The 23,947-nt window shown below is 41.1% G+C and overlaps 1 protein-coding gene across 5 annotated transcripts in view; it reads left to right on the top strand.

Annotated features, from left to right (window-relative positions):
* The window catches only part of LOC117959059 (mediator of RNA polymerase II transcription subunit 13-like), a 71,324-nt gene extending 49,302 nt beyond the window's left edge, over positions 1-22,022 (top strand). The window contains exons 5-31 of one of the 5 annotated variants that reach the window (XM_034895911.1): positions 3,931-4,076; positions 4,872-5,078; positions 6,534-6,698; positions 6,816-6,969; positions 7,074-7,178; positions 8,105-8,758; positions 9,241-9,454; positions 9,664-9,742; positions 9,848-9,969; positions 10,318-10,414; positions 10,564-10,781; positions 12,113-12,288; positions 12,426-13,354; positions 13,585-13,764; positions 13,915-14,144; positions 14,230-14,428; positions 14,508-14,760; positions 14,868-15,120; positions 15,211-15,399; positions 15,512-15,735; positions 15,846-15,988; positions 16,441-16,599; positions 16,882-17,046; positions 17,391-17,554; positions 18,922-19,086; positions 19,291-19,400; positions 20,130-22,022. In XM_034895911.1, coding sequence (XP_034751802.1) covers positions 3,931-4,076; positions 4,872-5,078; positions 6,534-6,698; positions 6,816-6,969; positions 7,074-7,178; positions 8,105-8,758; positions 9,241-9,454; positions 9,664-9,742; positions 9,848-9,969; positions 10,318-10,414; positions 10,564-10,781; positions 12,113-12,288; positions 12,426-13,354; positions 13,585-13,764; positions 13,915-14,144; positions 14,230-14,428; positions 14,508-14,760; positions 14,868-15,120; positions 15,211-15,399; positions 15,512-15,735; positions 15,846-15,988; positions 16,441-16,599; positions 16,882-17,046; positions 17,391-17,554; positions 18,922-19,086; positions 19,291-19,400; positions 20,130-20,262 — 5,833 coding nt within the window. In that variant the 3' untranslated portion in view covers positions 20,263-22,022. Of the gene's footprint in view, positions 1-3,930; positions 4,077-4,871; positions 5,079-6,533; positions 6,699-6,812; positions 6,970-7,073; positions 7,179-8,104; positions 8,759-9,240; positions 9,455-9,663; positions 9,743-9,847; positions 9,970-10,317; positions 10,415-10,563; positions 10,782-12,112; positions 12,289-12,425; positions 13,355-13,584; positions 13,765-13,914; positions 14,145-14,229; positions 14,429-14,507; positions 14,761-14,867; positions 15,121-15,210; positions 15,400-15,511; positions 15,736-15,845; positions 15,989-16,440; positions 16,600-16,881; positions 17,047-17,390; positions 17,555-18,921; positions 19,087-19,290; positions 19,401-20,129 lie in introns of all 5 variants that reach the window. The other 4 variants (XM_034895914.1, XM_034895912.1, XM_034895913.1 and 1 more) reach the window with 4 other exon arrangements.
* The last annotated feature ends 1,925 nt before the right edge of the window (positions 22,023-23,947 follow it).

Here is a 23,947-nt window from a genome sequence, read left to right as displayed (position 1 = left end):
ACAATAACATTACCAGGTAAAACCACAGAGAGCAAGAGAAAGAAAAAGAGGAGGAGGAGGAGGAAAAAAAAAACAGATCAATAGAGAGGATGGTGATACATCACAGCAACAGCCTTTTCCTCTTTTTTAATTAGGACCATAGATATGAAGGTAAAAGCCAGTGGTACCTTCAACAAATTCACAATCTTTATCTGATGTTTTTCAGGACTTACAAGAAATCTAATTTCGACTGAGATTTTCAGTGACTCTTGTCCCCATAGAGAGGGTGATGAGTGGGCACAGCACCTTTTCATTGTGAATCCATAGTTCGACCAGTGTTTAAGCACAAACATAATCGCAAAACTGGCTTAAAACACCCAATAAGGGCCACTGAATAATACATTGAGCTGGCTGCATCCCCCTTATGCTCATGTTAATACTGGTGTGTCATATCTGCATACAGGAACATATGCACATACCTGTATTAGCCGGTGTTTTGGTTGTATGGAATAAAGTTATAGTGTGGGAGCAGTGGAAGGACTTTTACAGTATGTTTGTGTACATGCTGCTCAGAAGAACCTACAAGAGAGTAAATATCCGCTATATCAGTCCACCAGAGCAGTGTTGACGCTTTTGTGTTTCCAAGAGATGTGTTCAGAATGTGTAGTACGGGTTGGGCGGCTAGAAGATGAAGATAACTCATAGTGCTGCTGTGGTTGCAGAGAATTTAAGGTACATATTAAGGAGATTAATCCTCCAGATTTGAGAGAATCTAAGAGAACGCTATTAGCCCTCTAAATGCACATGACTGAAAATGATATCTAAATGCAGTTATCACATTGTGGGCTTTAGGTGCCTCTAACCGTGTGGGGAAAAAGCTTTGTGTGCTTGTCTTTTTTTCTTGTCCTGTTTATTGCTTTCTAACTCTAATCTTGTTTTATTTTTTCCTCCCACTGGGTTAGACACGAGAGCATCCCCACAACCGAGATAACCATTGTTAGTTTGTGTGCATGTGATTTTACACACAGATGCATGTGTGTCAAGTCCATGATGCATGTCGGCATTAACCAGCTCCCCTGCTGACTGGCTGGTGGCGTTGTGATGGGGTAAAAAGACAATGCGACATGAACCCCTACACAGTCGCTTTGTTGCATTCAAACATGCGCGTGATGCACATTGTGTTTACATGTTGTTACAATAACTGTGGGATTATCGCTGTGAATTTATGCCTCCCTCTACATGCATACCACAGTCATCTGCACAGATATGATAGCCGATAGCCTACAGTTGACTGTTTTTATTATTTAGTCACTGTTCATATTAGCTTAGCTGTACATATGAAGCCAAATGAAATGGACACACTCGTGTGTGTGTGTGTGTGTGTGTGTGTGTGTGTGTGTGTGTGTGCGCGTGTGTGCTCTACATTCCCTGATTGATTTCCTCATAAAATTGTGCTCAGTAGCCACCCATTAAAACTCTGATCTCATCGATATGTGTGCAGCAATTGAAGTGCGTGGCACTGAATTATTCACCTCCTCCCCTTTCTCTCACACTCGTTTTGCTTTCACTCCTCATATTACGCTGTATCTTTACCTCCTTGTCCTACTAATTTCCTCTTTATCCTTCTGTTTTCCCATTCCGTCTAGGTCTTGTTCATGCTTCTTCTTTTCTACCTCACTATGTCTCCATCTTCTGTTGCTGTTCTTCTTTCTTCCTTTCTTCCTCCTCTCACTTCTTTTTCTCAACCCCCCTTTCCTATTTCTCTGCCTCCTCTCTATCTCTCCAGTACTGCCAGCCCTGAGGCAAGTCTCAGCCATCACTCCTCTTCATTTATTAATACCTGTACTCATACAGCCCAGCAGCACACACCGCTGCCTCACATCTTTGTCCGCTGTCCTCACACACACTTACAAATACGCACACACACCCTTGCCAGGTGCACATATGTCCCCGGAGGATGCAAGAAGCTCAGTGTGTCCACACACTCACACCTGCTTACTGTGCAGAAAAATGCCCTTTGTAAAAGGACAGGGAGCATCAATCTCCCAGCTGCGTCAGCCTACTGTACAATGTGATGCTCTTTTTTAGTTTTCTGTTTTTAAATGTTTGTTTATTTGTAATCGCTTAGATAATGGTCATCAGTAGCCTTTAAAGGCTTTGCTTTTTAATAATTCAAGTAGATTTTAATTGAGAGCACCAAGGTGAATAATTATTTACCAGCACACAGTAATCCCAGCTGAAATATCAAAAGTATCCAGCAGCCACTAATTCAGCTGGATTGCTGTCGGATTTTAAGACGGTGAAAGACAGACAAGGATACAAAGAGAAAACAGATGATTTTCAACAATGATCTGCCGCTATTTGGCCAGAGCTGCCGTTTTTACGAGGGGGTTTAAGAGTGCCGTATTTTTGTTCACACATCAATCTGGATCAGTGCCACACATCTCATAAAAATACATAATTACTATATCAACAGAATTATTAACACAATGGGAACTAATTTTAATGGATGCTTTATTTCACAGCCTTATTTAATATGTGCAGTGCAGCCAGAACATAACTGAAATGCATACAGTTTATCAATGTACATAATCACTGTACATAAACTGCATGTCAGTTAGCTATACTGGTACTCTTGACCTGCAGCTGTTCCCCTGAGCTTCTGCATGCAGCTATATATAGCTTGTCATATGTTGTAATGATGCACTGAGGACAAAGTTTGAGGCCAGTGATATTGAAAGCATTTTAACTCATGTGTTGTACACATGTGAATTGTGGAGATGATAGACTATAGTGCTGTGTGTTTCTGAGGGAGAATGTGTGCCTGTAGGTGCGAAGGCGACAGTGTGCTTCTGGATGCATTTGTACAGTATGTGCTTTTCCTGCTGGGACTATGCATCATTGTGTTCAAACCACCTGTTATTATGAGGGTATGTTTTTTAGCACAAGGAATGTTTATGAAGCAGAGAAAATTGTTCTCTTCCCTCATTGGTTGCCCCCGGCGCCATCTGGAGGCTGCCACGGTCAATGCCACAAGATCTTTGGCTCCCACAAGACTGTATTTAGTTCTGCCATGAGTGACTGTGGAACTGGCCATTTGATTGAATTTGATGTTCCATTAAAGCTCAAATGGTGGCCCAGCTCCCTCAGGTCAAAGGAGATATTGCATAGGCAACAGGGTAATCACAGGGAGATTACAGTACCTGCTGACTTTATTGTCAGTGTGAAATATACAAACCAAGGTGGCAAGGAGCTTTATAGATTAAAAATATACATCAGTGGAGCCATCTTGGTAGGTTATGATGTCCAGCACGCCCACTGGTATGTAGATTGCAATAAGGCTCCAGCAACTACTCCTCTGTGATTAAAAAAAGGGAGCAATGCTTGATGAACCATGCCTGGGCTGCATAATAAAGAGAGCGCCGCGGATGTAAACACGTAGTCACCACGATCAGTCATGAGCAAATGAGGATTTATACCTGCAATAAGGAGCCTGTGTGGGAAATGATGAAGATGATCAATGTAGGTAGAGCTTAGCGAGGCTTTTACAAAGACACATTCTGAGTGTTGCTCTCTAAATTGCTGTTTGGAGAAAAGCACTCATCATCTGTCATGCAGCTGCCCGAAAGATATTCATGTTGTACGTTTGTTTTTCAATAGATGTGATTCATGGGTTTGTTTAATCTCAAGTTTAACATAATTAAATGTAATTTTTGGATTCCATTTAAATCTCAAATACAATCATGTTGTGAAGGTAAATGTACATGTAATGAAGTTGGACAGATATTCAGTGTTTCAGTGCAAACTCATACTGCCATTAATTCAATGTTTCATGGTGTGAAAGATTTTGTTCACATCTTTCTATAATCAGCTCACTGTACACACACAGAATACATTGCTGTACTGTTCTGTGGTCTCATCATCTAAGCCATTACTGCCTTCCGTCCCCAGTGAACACCTATCATGCTCCTTCTCCTTCTTCCTCCATGGGGAGAGCAACGTGTGCACGAGTGTGGAGATCGCTCAGCACCAGCCTGCATACCACATCACAGAACACCACATCCGCCTCGCACAGACCTCCATCCCGCCAGTACAAGGTACAACCACAAAGCCACTGTTTTTTGCCTATTGATTGTACACTGAACAATACAAAAATTATGTTCAGTAAGGAACATGTGCTGCAATGAAGTACAACCAGAAATGTGTTATATTACTGATGAACTTCTACAAGACAACATGCCATATTTTTTACAAAACATGGTATAAAATTATCAAAATGTTTTAGTGAAAGACTAATTCAGATCCTTTAGCATTACCACATTGTATGAATTCTCCACTATAAGTCAAATAAGCATCAAGGTAAAAATACTCAATAGAGAGATATAGCCCCTATGAATGTTATGCTTTTATATACTGCTGTATTACAGTAATGTGTAATTAGAAGCATTTGGTCAAGGTGGAGTTAATTTGAACAATTGTCTATACTTGTTAGTGTTTTGTTTGTAAAAACCTTAATTTGTAACATAATTAGTGTCTGAAGATCAATTTAGTGGAGAAATAAGTAAACTATTTCTCTCTGAAAAGTAGAATTATCAAATGGCCTGAAGTGTTAATATGAAAAAAAGTATAAGTGCCTCAAAATCATATTCAAGGTCAGTACTTGAGTTAATATACTAAGTTGTATTCCAGCAATGCAAAACGTATGCAAAAAGTAGTGACGATTACGTATCGTTACTTATGGACAACCTTCTGCAAACTCATTTGTATTAATCTCCTCAGTGTATTTATTCTGTACAATATAATGAAATAAAGCAATGTTAACGACAATATTTAATGTTACTGGTTACACCATGCTATGCACCATTCTTCCACTCTGTTTTATCCATCTGCAGTGATCCTAAGTCCATACGGCCTGAGCGGCACTCTAACAGGTCAGGCTTACAAAATGAGTGACCCGGCGGCACGGAAGCTGATGGAGGAGTGGAGCTACTTCTACCCTATAGTACTTCAGCAGAAACAGGGAATTGGGGAAAAGGAAAAAGAAGAAGCAAGCCAAGCCTACAATCGAAACTGTCACGCGGCACTGGAGGTCATTGTAGGTATGGAAAAAGTCAACATGTCTGTTGGATTTAAAGAGTGTGGAACCCTCTGTCTCCATATAGGCAGCTTGAGCTGAGGTATTAGTGGATGGGGTGCTATTGAAGTACAGTTTGACTGCAATGATCCTCAGTCTTTTATCACATCTCAGAGTGAAAAGGGGGAAATGACTGGAAGGGAAGAGGGAGCAGTAAAGACAGAAAGGGAAGATAGGGAAGTGGAGGAAAAAGCCCCCAGGGAGGTACTCTAACAGCTTTGTCTAATCAGTCTGATCCCTCAGCGTTGGTTTGACCTGATTATAATCAGAACTCCTATGCATGCCAGTGGCTTTTACGTCTAAGAAGAAAAGTCTTTGCTTCCTGAAGAGGTAAAGAAGTAAGTGTGAAGGGATTTAAGATTACATGTTTTATATGAGCAGTGAATGTATCTGATCACATAAATGATAAGGAACAAGTGCATTCTACATAGTATATGCACCGGGGCTCGAAAGTTTTGTCACCTCAGGTAAAAATGTGTATTAATGTGCCTAAAGAAGCCAAGAAAAGATGGAAAAATCTCCAAAAGGCATCAAATGACAGATTAGACATTTGTGTAATATGTCAGTAAGGTAAATTTATTTCCATCATTTACACTTTCAAAATAACAGAAAACAAAAAAATGGCTTCTGCAAAAGTTTGGGCACCCTGCAGAGTGAATAGCATGCACCGCTCCTTTTGGAAAGCTGAGACCTGAAAGTGTCATGGATTGTTCTCACTCATTGTCTGGAAAGACCAGGTGATGTCAATCGTAAGGTTTTAAATGCCCAGACTCATCTGACCCTGCCCCAACAATCAGCAGCATGTGTTATTCTAAGCAGTTGTCTAGAAAACTGAAACTGAAAATAGTTGGCGCTAACAAAGCAGGAGAAGGCTATAAGAAGATAGCAAAGTGTTTTCAGATGCCAATATTCTCTGTTCGGAATGTAATTAAGAAATGGCAGTCATCAGGAACAGTGGTAGTTAAAGCCAGATCTGGAAGACCAAGAACATTATCAGACAGAACAGATTGCAGGATTGCCCAAACTTTTGCAGACACCATTTTTAGTTTTCTGTTATTTTAAAAGTTTAAATGATGGAAATAAAAAAAATTGTGACATATTATTCGAATGTCTAATCTGTCATTTGAAGCCTTTTTGGAGATTTTTTCGTCTTTTCTTGGCTTCTTTATGCACATTAATACAATTTTTTACCTAGGGGGGCCCAAACTTTCAAGCCCCACTGTAGCTGCTGTATTTATTTCCTTTTCTTTAGGAAAATATAAGTGAATGATAAGTTGGCCCAATAATTGTTCTGTGGGTATTGCATAATTAAATAAAACTGCTTTAAGATGGTGCTCAATAAAGTTTTTCATAAAAAATTAGCAGTGGCCGTCCCATTGTTTCGTAACAGTGAATAATGCCATTCTTTTTATTTCCTTAGGTGGAGTAAGGATGACCTACCCAGCTGCTTTAGTGCTGATAGCCCAGGGGGACCTACCAGTGGACCAGCCTCCACCTGTTCCTCTAGCTCAGGGCCTCAGCAGGGAACCAAATCTCTGCAGTGTGCCACTAACACCGCCAACGTCACCGCAGCAGCCCTGCTCAGGTAACAAAAACACACACATACACACCTTCCTGCAGGAAATTTCAACATTATACATGCATGTAATCCTGTGCTTATGCTGCATTATGACATCTGTTCCACCCTTTATATTTTCAGCGGACAGCGGCTTTGTGACCTCGGTCTCCAGTGTCCCCGCATCGGACAGCAACATGGGGCTTGCCAGCATCAGCCCAAAGCATTCTGCAAAGAAGCTAACTCGTCAGGTAGTCCATCAGGCCTGGAGGGAGTGCTATCTCAACCAGCCCCAGCACGTGTAAGTTCAAACCATCACTGAGATTGTCTGCTTAGTGGGTTTATTATGGAAGTGCATTGATGCAGTTGATCTGGAGCACTCATAGATCTGTTTGTTCCCTGCAGATCAAATTCACCAACTGACGTGGCGCCTAAGAAGGAAGTGCCAAATGGAGTAACCACGTGGGACTTTAATGATCTGGGAGCGAGAGCATCCTGCAGCTGCTCCAGGTACCACAGAGATGCACCCAAGCTGTTCAGTATCTGAGCTTTCATGTCTGTCACATAAAACGTATTTATATTTAAAACCTTTTGCAAAGCCAATGCTCCAACAAAACCGCTTTGTTAAGAAAAGTTTTTGATTTCATTCAACATCCTATAAAAACAAAAAACGTAATGTAAATTGTAGTAAAATGCTATAATAATGCAATTCCAAGTGTAGTATCACAATAATGACTAATATTTATAAGTGATCTTTTTTTTCTTTTTTACTTTTTTTTTGTCATACCTTGACAGTTTTGACTGCTGACTCTGCCGTCATCTTCAGAAGTGTCACGTTACGTTGCTGTGACGTCTACTGTTGGTGTGATATATTTAGTTTGTGTCATTCCACCTGTGTGATGGAATGACGCTGTTCCTCCCTTCTGTCCAACGACCCCCCAGGGAACCGGGCACTGGAGCCCCCCCCCCTGACGGTTCCCAAGACAGCAGGGACAGACGGCACAGCGTCATTCCATCACACAGGTGGAATGACACAAACTAAATATATCACACCAACAGTAGACGTCACAGCAACATCACGTGACTCTTCTGAAGATGACTGTAGAGTCAGCAGTCAAAACTGTCAAGGTATGACAAAAAACATTAAGCCTGTCGTAAAGAAAGAAGATAACTTATACATTTAAATAATAGGCTAAATCAACTTGTTTGGATTAATGACTAATATTGCTCAGCAGAAAAGAGACAAATGAGGACAATGAATATGACCTGGTAGTTTTTTAAGTTAGTAAAAAGACGGAATATAGGTGTGGACGTTTCAAAATTCAAAAAACATTATTATGACATTAAAGCAACATTGCTATTGTAACTTCTTTAAAACTGATTCTTCAGAGGGTTTTCATTTATTTTATTTTATAACCTATTCGTCTTTGTTACAGATTGAAGCAGCAGAAGTTGAATCTGACCACCACATCCACTGCCAACCCCCAAACTAGTGCCAACTCCACTCAGTCCTCTGGGCCGTCATTATACCCTCCCTCGCTGCCCAAACATAAGACCAGTGAAAAGACAGAAAAGGCTGACAAACAGTCCAAAAGGCCAGCCATGATCCCCTTCCACCACCGTCTATCAGTCACACAGGAGACCTCTCTGGAACAGGATTCTTCCCGAGGGCCCCAGCTCGGGGGTCTTGTGGCTCTGGAGCCATCCTTGGAGCCTCTGGCCACTCTTTCAAGTTGCAAGTACCCCAAACCTCTCTCCAATGGCAGAAAAGCCCCTGAGTCCCTTCTCCATTCGCCAATGTCTCCGCTTCCGCCCACACTCAGCCCACACCCACGAGTGCAGGACCAGGTCCTAGATGGACCTCTGGATATGCCTGTCTGTCAGGATGGGGCTTCAGGGTTGGGGTTGATTACCAGTGAGACAGCTGTGTATACAGCTCTGCTTAAGCAGAGAGGAAATGGAGCCAGCTGGTGGAGAGGCTTCAGGACTCCCAGGACTAATAAGACGGACTACAGACCTTGTGAACTCCCTGCTGATAAATTAGAAGAAGTGAAGACCGAGACACCAAGTGAGGGAACTCCGCTAAAGAGGTAGGAGAGAGGGTTTCCCTGGTAGCTCACTTTGTAGAGCATGTGCCCCATGTACCAAGGCTCAGTCCTTACTGCAGCGGCTCAGGGTTTGATTCCAACCTGCAACCCTTTTTTGCATTTCTTTTCCTTCTCACTCAATCCTTTCATGTCTACAACTGTCCTATCAATTAAAGGCCAAAATGCCCAAAACATTATCTTAAATAAAAGAGGTAAGAGAGAGACATATCAGTGTTTTGCAAAATGTTAGGTGCAGGTGGGAGAGGAACAGCGGAGAGTAGCTAAGAATATAGATTCTAAGCATCTGGAAACATCGGATAGTGCTACCTGAGCCAGTCATACAAGACACAAGCATCAAGAAAAAAACTGTTACCTTTGTCAAGGTGTACTGGAGACTCTGTGTGCAAGAAAGAAAGAACAAATTAACTCCTACTGATAAAAATGATTTAATTATTTAAATGCATTTGTCTCTTTTTCTCCTTCAGACTATACACACAGACGCACAAGAGATTTAAAATCTCAGAGGATAGGTTGAGGGACCACATCAACACTTTAGGCCTGTTTCAGCAGCCAGGTGTGGAGGCACTGCGGGAGCCTGGGGATGATCCCTATGACTTCAAGGAAGGAGACATTGAGTACACTTTCTCCTCTTCCAAGAGGTTAAAGGCTCAAGGACGAGAGCCCAGCAAGAAGGCTAAGGTAGGACAACACAATGCAGTAATCATTAAGATTCAGAAAAACTACAATCACATTTTTTATATTGACCACGTGACAACTTTTATCCATTGTACAGCATGTTACACATCATATTTATGTATTTTTTAAAAAGGGTTTCCTGGCTTTAGGGTTAGGGTAAGGACTGGAATTGATCTGAGAATATTCTTATTTTTTTATAATTTGTCTTTCAGGGGGAAGAAATCACCAGCAATGGAGCACTGTCGGATGGGAAAGATGCAATGTCCATTTTTAACTCAGCTCCAAAATCAGGTAGGACATAGCTGCCCCCGCCATCAACATCATGCCCATATTTCAGAGTGCAATTATCCATGGTAGTTTGGAGCCATTGTTTCAAAGCTGTTTGTGTTGTTTTAGATGAATCAGGTCAGGATGACGGAGCTGCCAAAGCCAACCCTTCTCTGACCAGAGAAAAAGATCTGGTGGTCAACATCTCTGATCTAGACAACATATTTGATGAAGATGAGGAAGAGTTGGGGGTGAGGCATCACAGTTTACATATTATATTCTTATATATATATATATATACATACATACATATATATATATATATATATTTTTTTTTAACAAACAGTATGTGAGATATACTCTCAGACTCATCTGCAGTTTTAGTTCTTGCAAACATATTATAATTAGCATTTTAAGGGTTTAGTGATAACAAAGACACAGATATTAGTGTACTTCTCTCATTATCCATTATGTTTTATGCTTTAATAATCTGAAGTTAAAAATATTGCATTAATATAAAACTGGTTTCATATTCTGAAGCCAAACATATTGTATTAATATAAAACTGATCCTCTAATGTTACGTGTAATAATCTTTAGACTGTTTACCCCAACCAGCACTCAACCAAACTACCAGTATCAACAGAAGATCGCCCTCTGGGGAAAGAAGGGAGAGCTGCAGTTCCTTATCCATCAAGTGAGTCACTTTGATGAGTATTTAGTTTAATACTTTTCTGTCTAACTACAGTTTTTTTTAATGGATGGTACCATTACACCTGTGTAAATTAAATTGTTCCCTCTCCTACTCCTCTCTTCATCTCTTTCTCCATGCCTGTCTCCTTTCAGCAGTAGCAGACCTTCAGAGGATGTTTCCCACCCCACCTTCCTTAGAGCAACACCCAGCCTTCTCTCCCATCATGACGTATCGTGACACCCCGAGCCAAGAGCCCCCAGCACCCAGCGGTGCGGCAGACCACCTGCTGCCTTTAGCCTCCACCCAGTTTATTGAATACCGGATGGACATTGAGGAGGGCATGGCCAGTCCCGGGCAGGAGGATATCAAGGTGAGGAGAGGTGGATCGATCCCTAATTAACAACACATAAAGCAGCATACTTAGCTTTGTGCGTCATACGTGAAAGAGTGAACTGAGGAAATTACTCTAATGGGAAAAGGGACTTGGACTGTTAATTACTTTCATAAATTAGTTTTATCCACTTAAAACTCTCATTCACGGGAAGTCAGTACAAGGACTTATGACTGACTAGCAGCTGGTCAGGCTCACACCTTATGTTGGATTTTTTTCACTGACACCGGTAGCTCGCTAATTAGCTATCTCAATGTTGTGAGACAGACATCTGTACTGATTGCAGCTGGGAAGTGTTAATAATAGTGGCCACTATTAGGTGCATCTGCTCGTCAGTACAAACAACAAGGATTGTTATTGCAACTCGGTGTTGCATAAAACATGCAAACAGAGATTAAAAAAAGTTCAATTTAGCATGAGAATTGATTGAATCTATGTAAATAAATGAACACTGAGTGTTAGCTCCCAATGTGATAGATTTTCCTTGTAATGTACCACAGCTTCTATCGTTTAGATTGGGATGTGGTATATAACTAACGTGTATTCAGCGTTAGTTGGTGTGTGGAATACCACTTTCTAAATGAGAGTGATCAGAGGAGGTTTGCCAGACTTTCTCAAGCTAAATGTCAAAAGGATAGCGTGGGCACATAAACAAAAACCCTAACTGGACACTTTCTTTTGTGAAATGTTGATGGCTTGGCTAAAATATGACATTACAAGCCACACTGTGACACTGGCTTATATGTTCCTTAAACATGGGTGCTGTAGTTTATTTTAGGTTCATCCCACATACCATGTACTGCTGTTGTAAATACACGGAGCACCAAATGCATTTTACTCTGAAGCCAAAATATTGACACAGTAAATTTTAACAGTTTACCTATGTTTGAGAAACATTTAAAAACTACAATGGCCAATGTTTTAAAGGAAACTACTCTGCCTTTTGTAGAAAATTAAATTATATATTTGTGATTTGATTTAAATTTTTTTAAGATTTGGGTCATCGGCAAGAACAGTCTGGCCAGGGGCTGGGAGCACTGCATTGTTGTTTTTGTTCTTTTGTGTGATTGTTGACAGTAAGAAAAATTTAGAATAATGCCAGCCGTATCCTTTAAGACCATGACAGTGACTTTGGTTTATTCAAATGGCCTGTATAATCCAGAGATGTGAATCAAATATAGTCAAATTGCAACTCTCCTATATGTACATATGTCACCAAATGATAGACTCCCCCTATGTACGTACATGTGTTTTTGTCTATGTCACTAAATGATAAACTTATATTCTTCCATGATTTCTTCTGTATCCAGCCACAAATAGGCTCCTCCATGTTTGGTCCATTCTTCTGCCTACCCAGCCAGAGTTTACCACCACTCAAGATTCCTGAGCAATGCTATTATCGTCCATCCTGGGCCCTCATGCCCAAAATGGAGCATTTCCCAGTCATGCATCCCCAGAATGCTACTTTCCTTAGAGACGGATACACGTGAGTAGTCAGCCATGAAACGTTTTTCTGACAAACAGTCAGAGAGATCTCTGATGTCATTGAATTATTTTTTTTATTATTTAAAAAAAAGAAGAAAAAAAGGTTTTTGTTTCCTTCAATGTGTGTTTGTTTTCCAGAAACATGCCTAGTGTCAACACCCTCACGGACCAGGAGTACGGCCAGATGAACGCCACCACTGCCTCTGTGGGTACCACAGCTGGGATCCTTCCATCTCCTGCCACACCCCGCTTCTCTGTCCCCACTCCACGAACACCTCGTACACCGCGGGGTATTAACGCTGCAAGCTCTGGGCAGGGTTCGGTGAAGCAGGATGGTACTGAGCTCAGCTCACCAGTCTCAACGCCTTCCACCAGCCTGCCTCTTAGCTCTGTGGAGCCCCTAGCTCGACCAGGACCCTCCCTGCCTGAGGCCCACAGCCTGTACGCCATGCTCCTGCTCTCAGACTCCGTCCTAAACGTCTTCAAGGATCGCAACTTTGACAGCTGCTGTATCTGTGCCTGCAATATGAATGTCAAAGGTGCAGATGTGGGGGTTTATATCCCTGATTCCACTTGTGAAGATCAGTACCGCTGTATGTGTGGCTTCAGTGCTATTGTGAACAGGCGGCTGGCCCATGGCACAGGCCTCTTTCTGGAGGATGAGCTGGATATTTATGGTCGGACTTCTGAGGTAGGCCGGGCGGCCGAGAGGAGGCTGGCTCTTTGCCGGCGGGACCCAGCTATTGGTGACCCAAGGGCCAAGCGGCCGCAGGACGCTGCCCCTACCTCTCCATTAGTCATGATCCTTCTGCAGGAGCACTGCTCCCAACCGATTTCTTCCCTGGCATCACTGCATCTCCCCCTCAGCTGTTCCTGTCATGGCCGCAAGGGGGCACTGCTTCAAAGCTGGATGTCTGAAAAGCAGTGGGCAGATGGAAGTGATGCTTGTGTGGACTGTTTCAATGCCTTGGAACAGGGACTGCAGTATGTGGATAACCACACAGGAGGGAAAGTAGATCCAGCTGTTGTCAGAAGTACCGCACTTCACTCCTGGCCTCACACAAATGGTAAGAGGCATGATTTGACATGCAGGGGTTTGAAAATTAAAATAACTGAACGCATCATTGGGATACGATGTGTGTGATAAACTCCCTTTAATGAAGTCGTACTTTTCCGATTTTTTTTGAGAAAACTATTTTCATTTATATTTGTTTATATGTATCTTTTTTGTATAGAATCATCTTAACGTGTGTGTGTGTGTGTGTGTGTGTGTGTGTGTGTGTGTCAATCTCCACAGTGGTGGACATGAACATGTTGTCGTCCCAGGATATGGTCCGTATACTGCTGTCTCTGCAGCCTTTCCTGCAGGATGCTATCCAGAAGAAGAGAACAGGACGAACCTGGGAAAACATCCAGCATGTTCAGGGTCCACTCACCTGGCAGCAGTTCCATAAGATGGCTGGGAGAGGCTCCTACGGTGAGTCAACATATTCATTGTTTTTAAGCATAAAACTAACTCCCTGTCTTAGTTTGTTGCTGTATGTGACCTGTGATAGTGTGAAAATCACACTTAAGTCTTGCTTATACTGTAGCCAACTAAACATGGTACTATTTCTGTTTGTTTAAGGTTCGGAGGAGTCACCAGAGCCTTTGCCCATTCCTACTGTGTTACTGGGCTATGACCGGGAGAGGGAGTTCTTGGCATTGTCCCCTTTGGCGTTAACTTTTTGGGAGAAGTTGCTGCTGGAGCCTTATGGCGGGCAGCGGGATGTGGCATATGTAGTGCTGTGTCCCAATAGCCCCTCTCTGCTGGCCGCGGCCCGAGCCTTCTTCCAGGAGCTCAGTGCTGTTTACGAGGTAAGAGAGTGGATTCTGAATCGGAAGCATTGTAGAATATCAACACATATTGTAATATAATTTGACGCCCTGCGTCTCTATTCAGACGTGCCGTCTAGGGAAGCATCGTCCTCTGGCCCAGGTGTCCAGGGATGGCCTTGTGCATGTGGGGGAAGAAGTGGAGCCAGAAAAGCTGGAGGAGCTGGATGTGGACCAGTGGGTGACTGGTCCCTGGGTTGGACAGCAGCACACAGACAACCTCAGCAAACTTAAACTTTACGCCTATGCCTGCAAGCAGCAGCTTGGTGAGTATATTGAAATTAATCTGATCTAATAAATAAAATGAACCAGGCCCTGCTAATGAACTCTTTTTCTTTCTTGCAGGTCCCCAGCTGTCAGTCTTGCCTTTGGACAGCAATCTTCTGTTGCCTCCCAAAGTCCAGGCTCCCTTAAACCCTACATCCTCAACCCAGCCCACCTCATCTGGGCAGCCTCAAGCTTGGGGCCCTGATGGTGAACAAGCTCCGGGGACTGTCAGTTCAGGAAACGCTACGACAACCCAAGGAGCAAGCACTGACATTAAAGGGCCTTCCAGTGCAACACCATCAACCAACACACCAGCAGAAACCCCTGAACTGTAAGACCAAAATTATTAAGGAAATTACCTCAACTCAAATTCTGCCCAACACATTTAAAACTAGTACAATTTTAGTAAAACTTCTTTCATCTCCTGCTCTCTTTCAGTACTGCTGAGCAGTCTAGGATCGGCATCCCCACTGTGGGGGACTCAATGGAGAGCCATGCCAACCCACCAGCAATTGTTATTTATATTGTGGATGCTTTTCTGTGCTCAAGTGGAGCGAGAAATGAAGGGGGAGAAGAAGAAGAGGTCGACGAGGTAGAGGCCAGCAGCATTTGGCTATTAGGGCTTCTTCGCTGCTATACAGAGATGCTTCAGACTTTGCCGGAGACAATGAGACCAGCACTGGTGCTACAGGTAGGAAGACTTAGATTCTTACACTGGACAGAATTAAACTTGCTCTTGTAATCATCAACTTATCTTTCCATCTTAATGTGTCTTACTAAGGTGGTGCCATGCCAATACCTTCTTCAGCCGGCCAGTGGGGAGAGCCATTTCTACCTGCAACAGCTGCGCTCCCTGTCCTTCTCCTGTTACTCCCAATGCAGACGTCTGCTGCCCCAACAAACACACATCAAGTCCTTGACTGGCTTTGGACCGGTGTCCACTGTCAATGCTGTACTTAAGAGTCCAGAAGTAGGAAACATGGAAATAGAGCAACTTTTGTCGTATTTTCCACTTAATAATTGTGTAATATACTTGTTTATTCCCATACTAATCCACTTTTTTGTCTTTAAATCTCCTCCAGCATCCCAGCCCACTGCAGCTGTACACTCCCCCCTTTATCCTTGGTCCAACCCGTCCCAAGCAGCCAGAAGCAGGCGAGATATGGGCAGAGCTTCCTGCCAAATATAATGTGCTGTTTGTTGGATACTGCTTATCACACGATCAGCGCTGGATCCTGGTGTCCTGCACCGACCAGCAGGGGGAGCTCCTGGAGACCAGCATTATCAACATAGATGTACCCAACAGGTGTGGAAACGTTGTTGCTAATTCTGTGCACAGTTGTCCTTTTTAATTGTTCTGCTTTTGTTTGTATGAGACAATAGTCTGATTGCCTACGTATTTTTTTCCGACTTCAGATTGCGGCGTCCAAAAGTTTCAGCTAGGAAGATGGGACTACAGAAGCTGTGGGAATGGTGTATTGGCATCATCCAGATGACCTCACTGCCATGGAGGATTGTGATTGGTCGATTAGGCCGACTGGGGCACGGGGAGCTGAAAGGTGAGTTATGTCCATCCAGAAGAAACCACTTTTGTCTTGATTACTAGGACTTACAGATTCGTTACTATGTGCAGAGGTAATAAAGAGTTCCCTTTGTTGCAAGATACCATTATCATTTAGTTTTTTTTATTATTTTAATGTGAATACAACATTACTTTATAATCATTTAGTTTTTCCAGAGTGGCAAATAAAATGATGCTTTAAGCAAAGACAAGGCAGTTAGTAGGGCCATTCATACAGCATAAACTGTGACTGATATTATCTATTCTCTTTGTCCCTTTCCTAATAGCCATTTATAATACATACATTTATAGTACAAAGTCAATACTGTATTGCCAACTTAGTTGGGAATTTTCCTCATTGTTTTTCGACTTATTTTCATATCTGTAAATATCTCTGTGATTATCTTCTTTTCTCCGTTGCATGTGCACCTCCTACCCTCTCTCAACCAGACTGGAGCTCACTCCTTGGGGAGCATTCCCTCCATTCAATAGGGCGCCAGCTGCGGGAGGCTTGTCGTATGTGTGGGATATCAGCTGCTGACTCTCCCAGCATCCTCAGTGCCTGCCTGGTAGCCATGGAGCCACAAGGTTCCTTTGTGATCATGCCTGGTAAGTAGCCTGTCAACTCTGTGAAACTGTAAACACTGTAATAATATCCGATATTGCAGTACACTGTAAGGTTTAGTTTAGTTTCACAGTTACTTTGATAAAAAAACGAGCTACATAATTGCAGATAAGAAAAACTGTAAATGAGCATGAAATCAGATAAACAGTCGTACTAATAATAATTTGCCGCTAATTTAAACACAGATCTTTCAAAGAGTTTTCTAGGGATGTTATACCCAGTATAAATAGACACGTCACCTTCACAGTGTTTCTCTATGTGTCCAGATGCAGTCACCATGGGCTCAGTGTTTGGCCGCAGCACTGCTCTGAACTTGCAGACCTCGCAGCTGAACACTCCTCAGGATGCTTCCTGTACACACATCCTAGTCTTCCCAACTTCTGCCACCACCCAGCTGGCACCCAGCTCCTACCCTACCGAGGACAATAATGGTAATGTTTAGCAGGATAACAGTCTGTAGTTCCAAGATTACTTATTGTCTCTTGAGACATAAATCAAACTATGCCCTTGTTTAAAATGGTTAGGATATAATATTTTGTACCAACAGGTGGCATCTTTGATCTACTACATCTCTACCCACAGTCACAAACGGCTTGTGCAAAACCTGATGAAGTTCTAGATTTGTACAACATTGGGCCCCTTTGTGGGAATATTAATTGTGTTGGTGGGAAATTACTCCCAACTGGAGCTGTTAATAGGGTTAGGGTTAGTGCCAAAGTTAAAATTCATTTGGGCTGTGCTGGCATTGTTTTTTTCTCTTTTTTTTCCCCTTTAGATGACATGTTCGATCTGCCCTTTCCTGATGAACTGGAAAACGACATTGGCCATGACATGATGCTGATAACAGGGAACCTCCACCCATCCCCCAACACCTCTCCTGTGCCATCGCCGGGCTCTCCATCTGGGATGGGAATAGGATCACATTTCCAGCACACCAAGGTGAGTAATGGGCCGTTGAAAAGAAATAATCCTACAGTGGCTTGGGCTGTAGAAAATGACAAAGGAAAACAATAACATAGCATCTTTGTGAAAAGGGCATTGTACTGTATTTACACATTACTTTATAGACATTCTTTATATATTTTTTAAGGAAAAGAAGGCTGTCTACCTTTTAATTGCCATGTATTGTAACTGTTTGTTACAGAACTATTTTATTGAAGCTCTTTGAAGCTTGGGAGCGTCTTTTCTGCAGTCTTCATATTATCGAATCTGAATTAAAAGTTTGCCAAATATGATAGACACAGAGAGAATTTGTCTTTTAAGCTCAGGAGAAGAGACGTGTTGACAACCTATATTATAGAACATTTCATTCAGTACTGACAAACTGTGAAAACAGCATGTAATTGTACAATGACATGTTAAAGAAACTTTTATGCTTACTTATGTCAGCTGTGTAAGTTACACACTGTAAAAAAAGTCGGTCTCTGTAGACAGCCGAGGCTCCAAAAACAACCTTTGACAACCTGCACTACCAAACATAACAAAGAGTCTTCCAGCAATACAGGCAATAACCGACAAGAAGGATTTGGGGGTGGGGGTGGGGGGGTAAGTGCGCAGAAGCACGGAAGGGAATGAGAGGGGAGGGGATGAGGAGGAGGGAGGCGCAAGCTAGTCTTGTTTTGTTTGAAAATACTCAACAAGAACTGTTGTCACCCAATTTCGCTTAGAGTACCTTTTAATACCAGTATTTCTTCTCTTTAAACTGTGTTGCTGGGTGCCAGGGTAGGTCACCTGGTAGAGCAGGGGCTCAGTCCTTGATGCAGCGGCTATGGGTTCGGGTCCGACCTGCAGCCATTTGCTGCATGTCATCCCCCTCCCTCTCCTGTCGACAGCTGTCTTGTCTATTAAAGGCTAAAAAGCCCCAAATATATCTTTAAATGGTGTTGCTGTAGTTGTTTGTACAACTAAATTATGCTGTACTTTACTACAGTGTACAATATATATTTTGATCTACAAGGATTGCATGCTGTAACCTAGAAACATCTCCACTGACATCAAGTAATTTTGCCTTCAAGCACAGGTTAAACCACGGAAAACCAAATAATAAGCAGATCTACTTAGGGCAATTGCTGAACTACAGAATATCTTCAGATATCTTTTATTACTACTAATAATAAACATGCAATATTAATCAGCTTCGTAATCAGTTTGGTCAGTACTCTTTTCATGCATTACCTTGAAAATGATTTGTTTTTATTTTTCTTAAAGGACAACAACACACTCTTGCCAGTGATCAGTCTCGGAATTGTAAGGTTTCTAATTAATAACTGTCCTTTTCCGTTGTGTGTGTGTGTGTGTGTGTATAGAGCCAGGGAGAGCGCTTACTGTCCAGGGACAGTCCACCAGAAGAACTGAAGCAGCAGCCGCTGGCTTTGGGCTACTATGTCTCCACTGCAAAGGCAAATGGACTTCCTCACTGGTTCTGGGCCTCCTGCCCGCAGGCTGAGAGCCAGTGTCCACTCTTCCTCAAGGTACGCAAACCGCCGTGTGGGTGAGATTGACAAAGCCAGTAAAGCTTATTCTATTTGTGAGAAACAGATAGAGAGAAAGACAAATTTGTGCAGAAGTACTTTAAATGATGTAATTAAACATGAAAGGTGCATACAGCGGCTCACTACATTATAGCCAAGCATTCTTCTGAATTTGACATCGTGCAATGTGTTTCTTTACCTCAGGCCTCCCTCCACCACCACATCTCCATAGCCCAGTCTGATGAGCTGCCGTCAGACAAGACTAAGAGGAACCCTCACCCCTTAGACTCAAAGACCACCTCTGATGTGCTCAGGTAAATTCAAAACACATGTCCCTTTTAGATTCCTTTATCATCTGCTTTACAGAAAGCAGCTACTGGAGGGCGAGTACAAAATATCCTTTGAAGTCTGTTACCATTGGTCTTAATAAAGTAGTAGTAGATATAAATCTATGTATTTAAAATATCTGTTCTTTACAAGTAAGTCTTACTATTACATTCTCATAGTTAACAACACATAAGCATTTTTCTTGCAATTGCAATGTGTGCTAAACCTGCTAAGAGTAGGTTTATGTGTTAAAGTAATTTGTTATCTCAGTTGCATATGCATCATAACTGTTATAAGCTGATAATAGGGGTTTCAGATAACATTACAAAAACTTGTATTTATTATAATTGGCTTGATTAAACGTAAATATCTCATTCATTTATTCATGATGAAGATATTATCAAAAGAAATAAATACGGTAGTTATTTTCAATTGTATATCAAATTACATGCTACAAAATTGTGATCATTTTTTAGCCAATAGGAAATTCTTTATTAGGAATAAAACCTTGAGATGTGACATCTCGTTTTCAAGGGGGTACTTAATACATATTTAATATCATAAGTAAAAAACTTATTTTAGTGCATACTATTAGGATTAAGGAAATCCATGTGGATTCACTGGATAAACCTTTAGAATATATAAAATGTATATATGTTTAAAAAGTCAGAATTTCTTACAAACTCTAAATGCTAAAATTGTATATTCAAACACAGGTTTGTATTGGAGCAGTACAACGCCCTCTCCTGGTTGACGTGCACCCCGGCCACCCAAGATCGCCAGTCCTGCCTGCCTGTCCACTTGGCTGTTCTGATCCAAATGTACAATGCCATCCTGAACATGCTTTAGCTGTGTGATACTTCAAGGAAAACTCTAGGGGACTGATGGTTACCTTCATTTCCTCTGTGCCTACGCTTTCTTCTTCTGGGCACCAGAGAGCACCAGAGCTCTTCTGTTGCATTGGGTAGACGTGGATAAAGGACAGAGAACGTCAGACCTCCCCATGCCTGGAATGTATAGAGCAAGAAGAGTGAAAAGCTCCGAACAGAACTTGTTAACTGCATTACCCTGCAAACCCAGTACATTTGGTACCTTCACAACTGGTCCTGTGCCAGTTATTTACAGGTACTCTCTGTGGGGGCAAAACAGATGGATCTATCCAACTACGCCCATTTCATTGACATATCACACTGTTAACTTTCTCCTGATCAAAATAGCATCATATCTCACTCGGGCTACACCTCTTAGTGGAATTTGAAGCATCTGACATTTACAGAGAAGAATCTCTTTACACCTTCACCTGTGAAATGGGACATCTGTGCAGGGCCACATCCACTAATTCCAATTTGTAAAACCAGCAGCAAGTGGCATGACAACACGAACACATAGCTTTGTTATATTAATGACGCTTTTACATTTTTGTATAGAACCGCACATTTGAGCTTCATTGGATTTGCAGTCGGTCGATTCATCTTTTCTCTTTACTCTGAAAGGGGTAGACAGTCCTCATTTACTCCACAGGGGGAGCATTTGATAATGGCACTTGTTCCCTCACCTTCCAAAGTGTTATAAATATGAACACAATGGAAAATATTTGACCAGTTAAGACAGAAGTGTTGTTTATAATGTAAAACATACATTTGCAAAGAATTTAGACTTATTTTTTAATATTTAAAACAAGAAAATGATAAGCTTAAACAAGGCCTTTTTCCCACTTGACTGTTAATTGTCTTGGGAACTGAAATTTTAAAAGAAAGTGTCATTTTAATGCAATTGTAAAGATGCCATATTTATACAAATTATATCATATCATAGAATTTGATATATATAAATATATATATATATGTATGTGTGTGTGTGTATATACATAAATATATATTACCTCTTCCAAGCAGGCACTTAATGATAAGGGTGATGGACACAACCATCTCTTTAGAAGTGGACACAGTATGAACATTAATTAAAGAAAATGCATTTTAGTTGTTTTTATTTTATTTTATACAGATACTGAACATTTCACCTTTTTATTTAATGAGTTTAAATTAAACGAATTGATGCAGGAGATACAGTATACTCTATATTTATAAAGTGTTTCTCTCCTGCAAAAGAAAACTTGAAATAGGCAATAGAAGATCATGGTATTTCAACATTGCAAGATTATTAAATATTTAAGAATGATGCTTCATTTCATTGCCTCTCCTAAATGATGTCAAGCAAACCATTAGAAAGGCCTGTCTCTTCAGCTTCACTCTTTCTGCTCTTTGTTAGAGTCCTAGCATGTTTGTATATATATACACTTTTCCGCTGTGTTTTTTTGGAATTTCTTAAAGCTGTACATTTCATGCTGGTTGGTGTACTTTTAAGTGATTCATATCAAAGTATTTTTTTTGCTGTGAGCTTTTTTTTTGTATACAGAACAAAACTCATTTAATTGCAGCCAAGAGGTTGGATTGCCAAGTAAGTGTACACAAATGTACAGACGAGGGCAAGTTTGCAAAAAATTTGTCACATTTGTCATCACTTTGAATATCAAACAGATCCACTTTAGTGGGAGACATCTGTTACTTTTACACTCTTTTTTAGTAAATTATTAAAACTCTTGAAAATGATTTTGTGTTCAGCGTTCTCTTTTAAATCCAAAAGACTGTAAACCACAGATTATTAATACGTTTGCTCAAGTAATGCACTTAAGTACCAACCTAAGTACTTTTTACTGCACCACATTTATCTGACAGCTACTAGTTAATGTTCAGAGAATACTTTAGTGCTTTTACATTTTGAATCCAGGGTTTTTAGTTGTAATGAGTATTTTCAGTTTGCTATTTTAAAGGATGTGAATAGTTCATCCACTACTCCTGATAATCAATTTGCAAAGAACACATAATTTATTAAAAGACTACTAAAAAGCAAAGGCATGAACACAAAAATTTCGATAACTGTTGAATATATATATTACCATAGACAAATGATGTGTACATGTATCTATTTTTTTAGAAACTATAAATGCTGGAGCACAACAGTTCAAAGATGAAATTGTGTGAATACAGCGTGCAGATAAGCTCTTTAATACACTGTGCTGTCAAGAGGTGTGAATCATTGTTTTCCGACATCTGCCTTCTATATTACAACATCCAAAGAAATAGATCCAAGGCTTTACTGGTGTCATTGTGAACAAGACTAAATGAAGAGTTGATACCCTGGCCTTTGAAGAATAGCAATGTTTACTCAGTTCTTTGAAGCAACAAAAAAAAAATACTGTTGAGTGACTATCACGCAGCTGTTGTCTATCCTGTTCAACAAGATAGTTAAGTTTTATAAGATGTGTTTGGCTCACTCGTGCAAACATAAATGCTGATTACAGTCCCACAAAAAGCACTGAAACAAAAGGGAATAAAGTAAATGAACTTACATCACATTGAATAAAGCTATCCCTGCATTTACTTGTGTCAGGGTTACAATCAAAAATGGCTAAGGAAATGGCAATAAGTCAAGAAACAAGGAGTGCCACATTAGCATAGTACTGTAAATCAGTAGGGAGGGCTTCTGAAGCCAGCGGCATGTTTTGATTTCATAACACTGTAGGCATGCTCTAATGTCTCAGTTGTTGTGCAATTTAAAAATTAAAAAATTCGTTCAATTAGGGACAACCTCAAATATAGGAAAGTCAACTGTGTGTGTGTGTGTGTGTGTTAAAAGGTTTGAGCATTGTGCAGGACAAGATGTGAAAAATAGGTGAGTGCAATTGTCGTTATGGACTAAAGTAGTAGTGTATGTAATCCTTCTAAAGGATGTCATCTTGAAGGGAAGTGTGTTTTTTGTGGTGTAGTGGGGGAGTTTGAATATGTAATGACAACAGAGATAGAGAGGTAGTGTAGGAGGTTGTAGTTTACCATCGGGGTCACTAAAAAACCTTGAGTGGAAAACTACATTTTAATAGAACCTAAAAAGTGGACAACAGAACTAGACAAAAAGTCAGTGTTTAGAGGACTGGGCAGCTCGAGGACACCATGAATGAAAAGGAGCAGGAACCTGAAGAGTAAAAGCCACTGAAGAGTCACTTGTCGTGGTGGGGCTGTCTAATGGCCATCACAAGTGGAGGCAGTGCTCTATTAATTGACTGCAATGTGTTTTCCACAGATGGCCTATTAGACCATGGCCATTCCCCTGTTATCTTGCTTGCCAAATGCATTGCTTCTACCAAATGGCCTACAGACTGGACAAAGGAGGCCAGGGTCCTGCTTGACATAGCATTAGTGCAAACACAATTAAAAGTCAATGACGTTTTATGTTGCTTTTCTACTAACAGTGCACCACAGATGACGGCAAGGTTTTTCAAAAAAGCCCTCTTGATTGAGTGAAAAGGTTTACATACTGTAACTTTCCACCTTTGCAACAAAACAGTGACATAATGTAATGGAAATGTATTTTGGATTCATATTCATCCACAGCATGATGCCCACAACTTCATTTTACGGTAACTAAATTGCTATTATGTAGATCTAATATGAGAGGGGATGTAATAGATACACAAAAA

This window comes from Etheostoma cragini, chromosome 16 (assembly GCF_013103735.1).
Source record: "Etheostoma cragini isolate CJK2018 chromosome 16, CSU_Ecrag_1.0, whole genome shotgun sequence".
Lineage (NCBI taxonomy): Eukaryota > Metazoa > Chordata > Actinopteri > Perciformes > Percidae > Etheostoma > Etheostoma cragini.
Note: the sequence above shows the minus strand (reverse complement) of the source record. Positions and strands in the feature narration are given on the sequence as shown.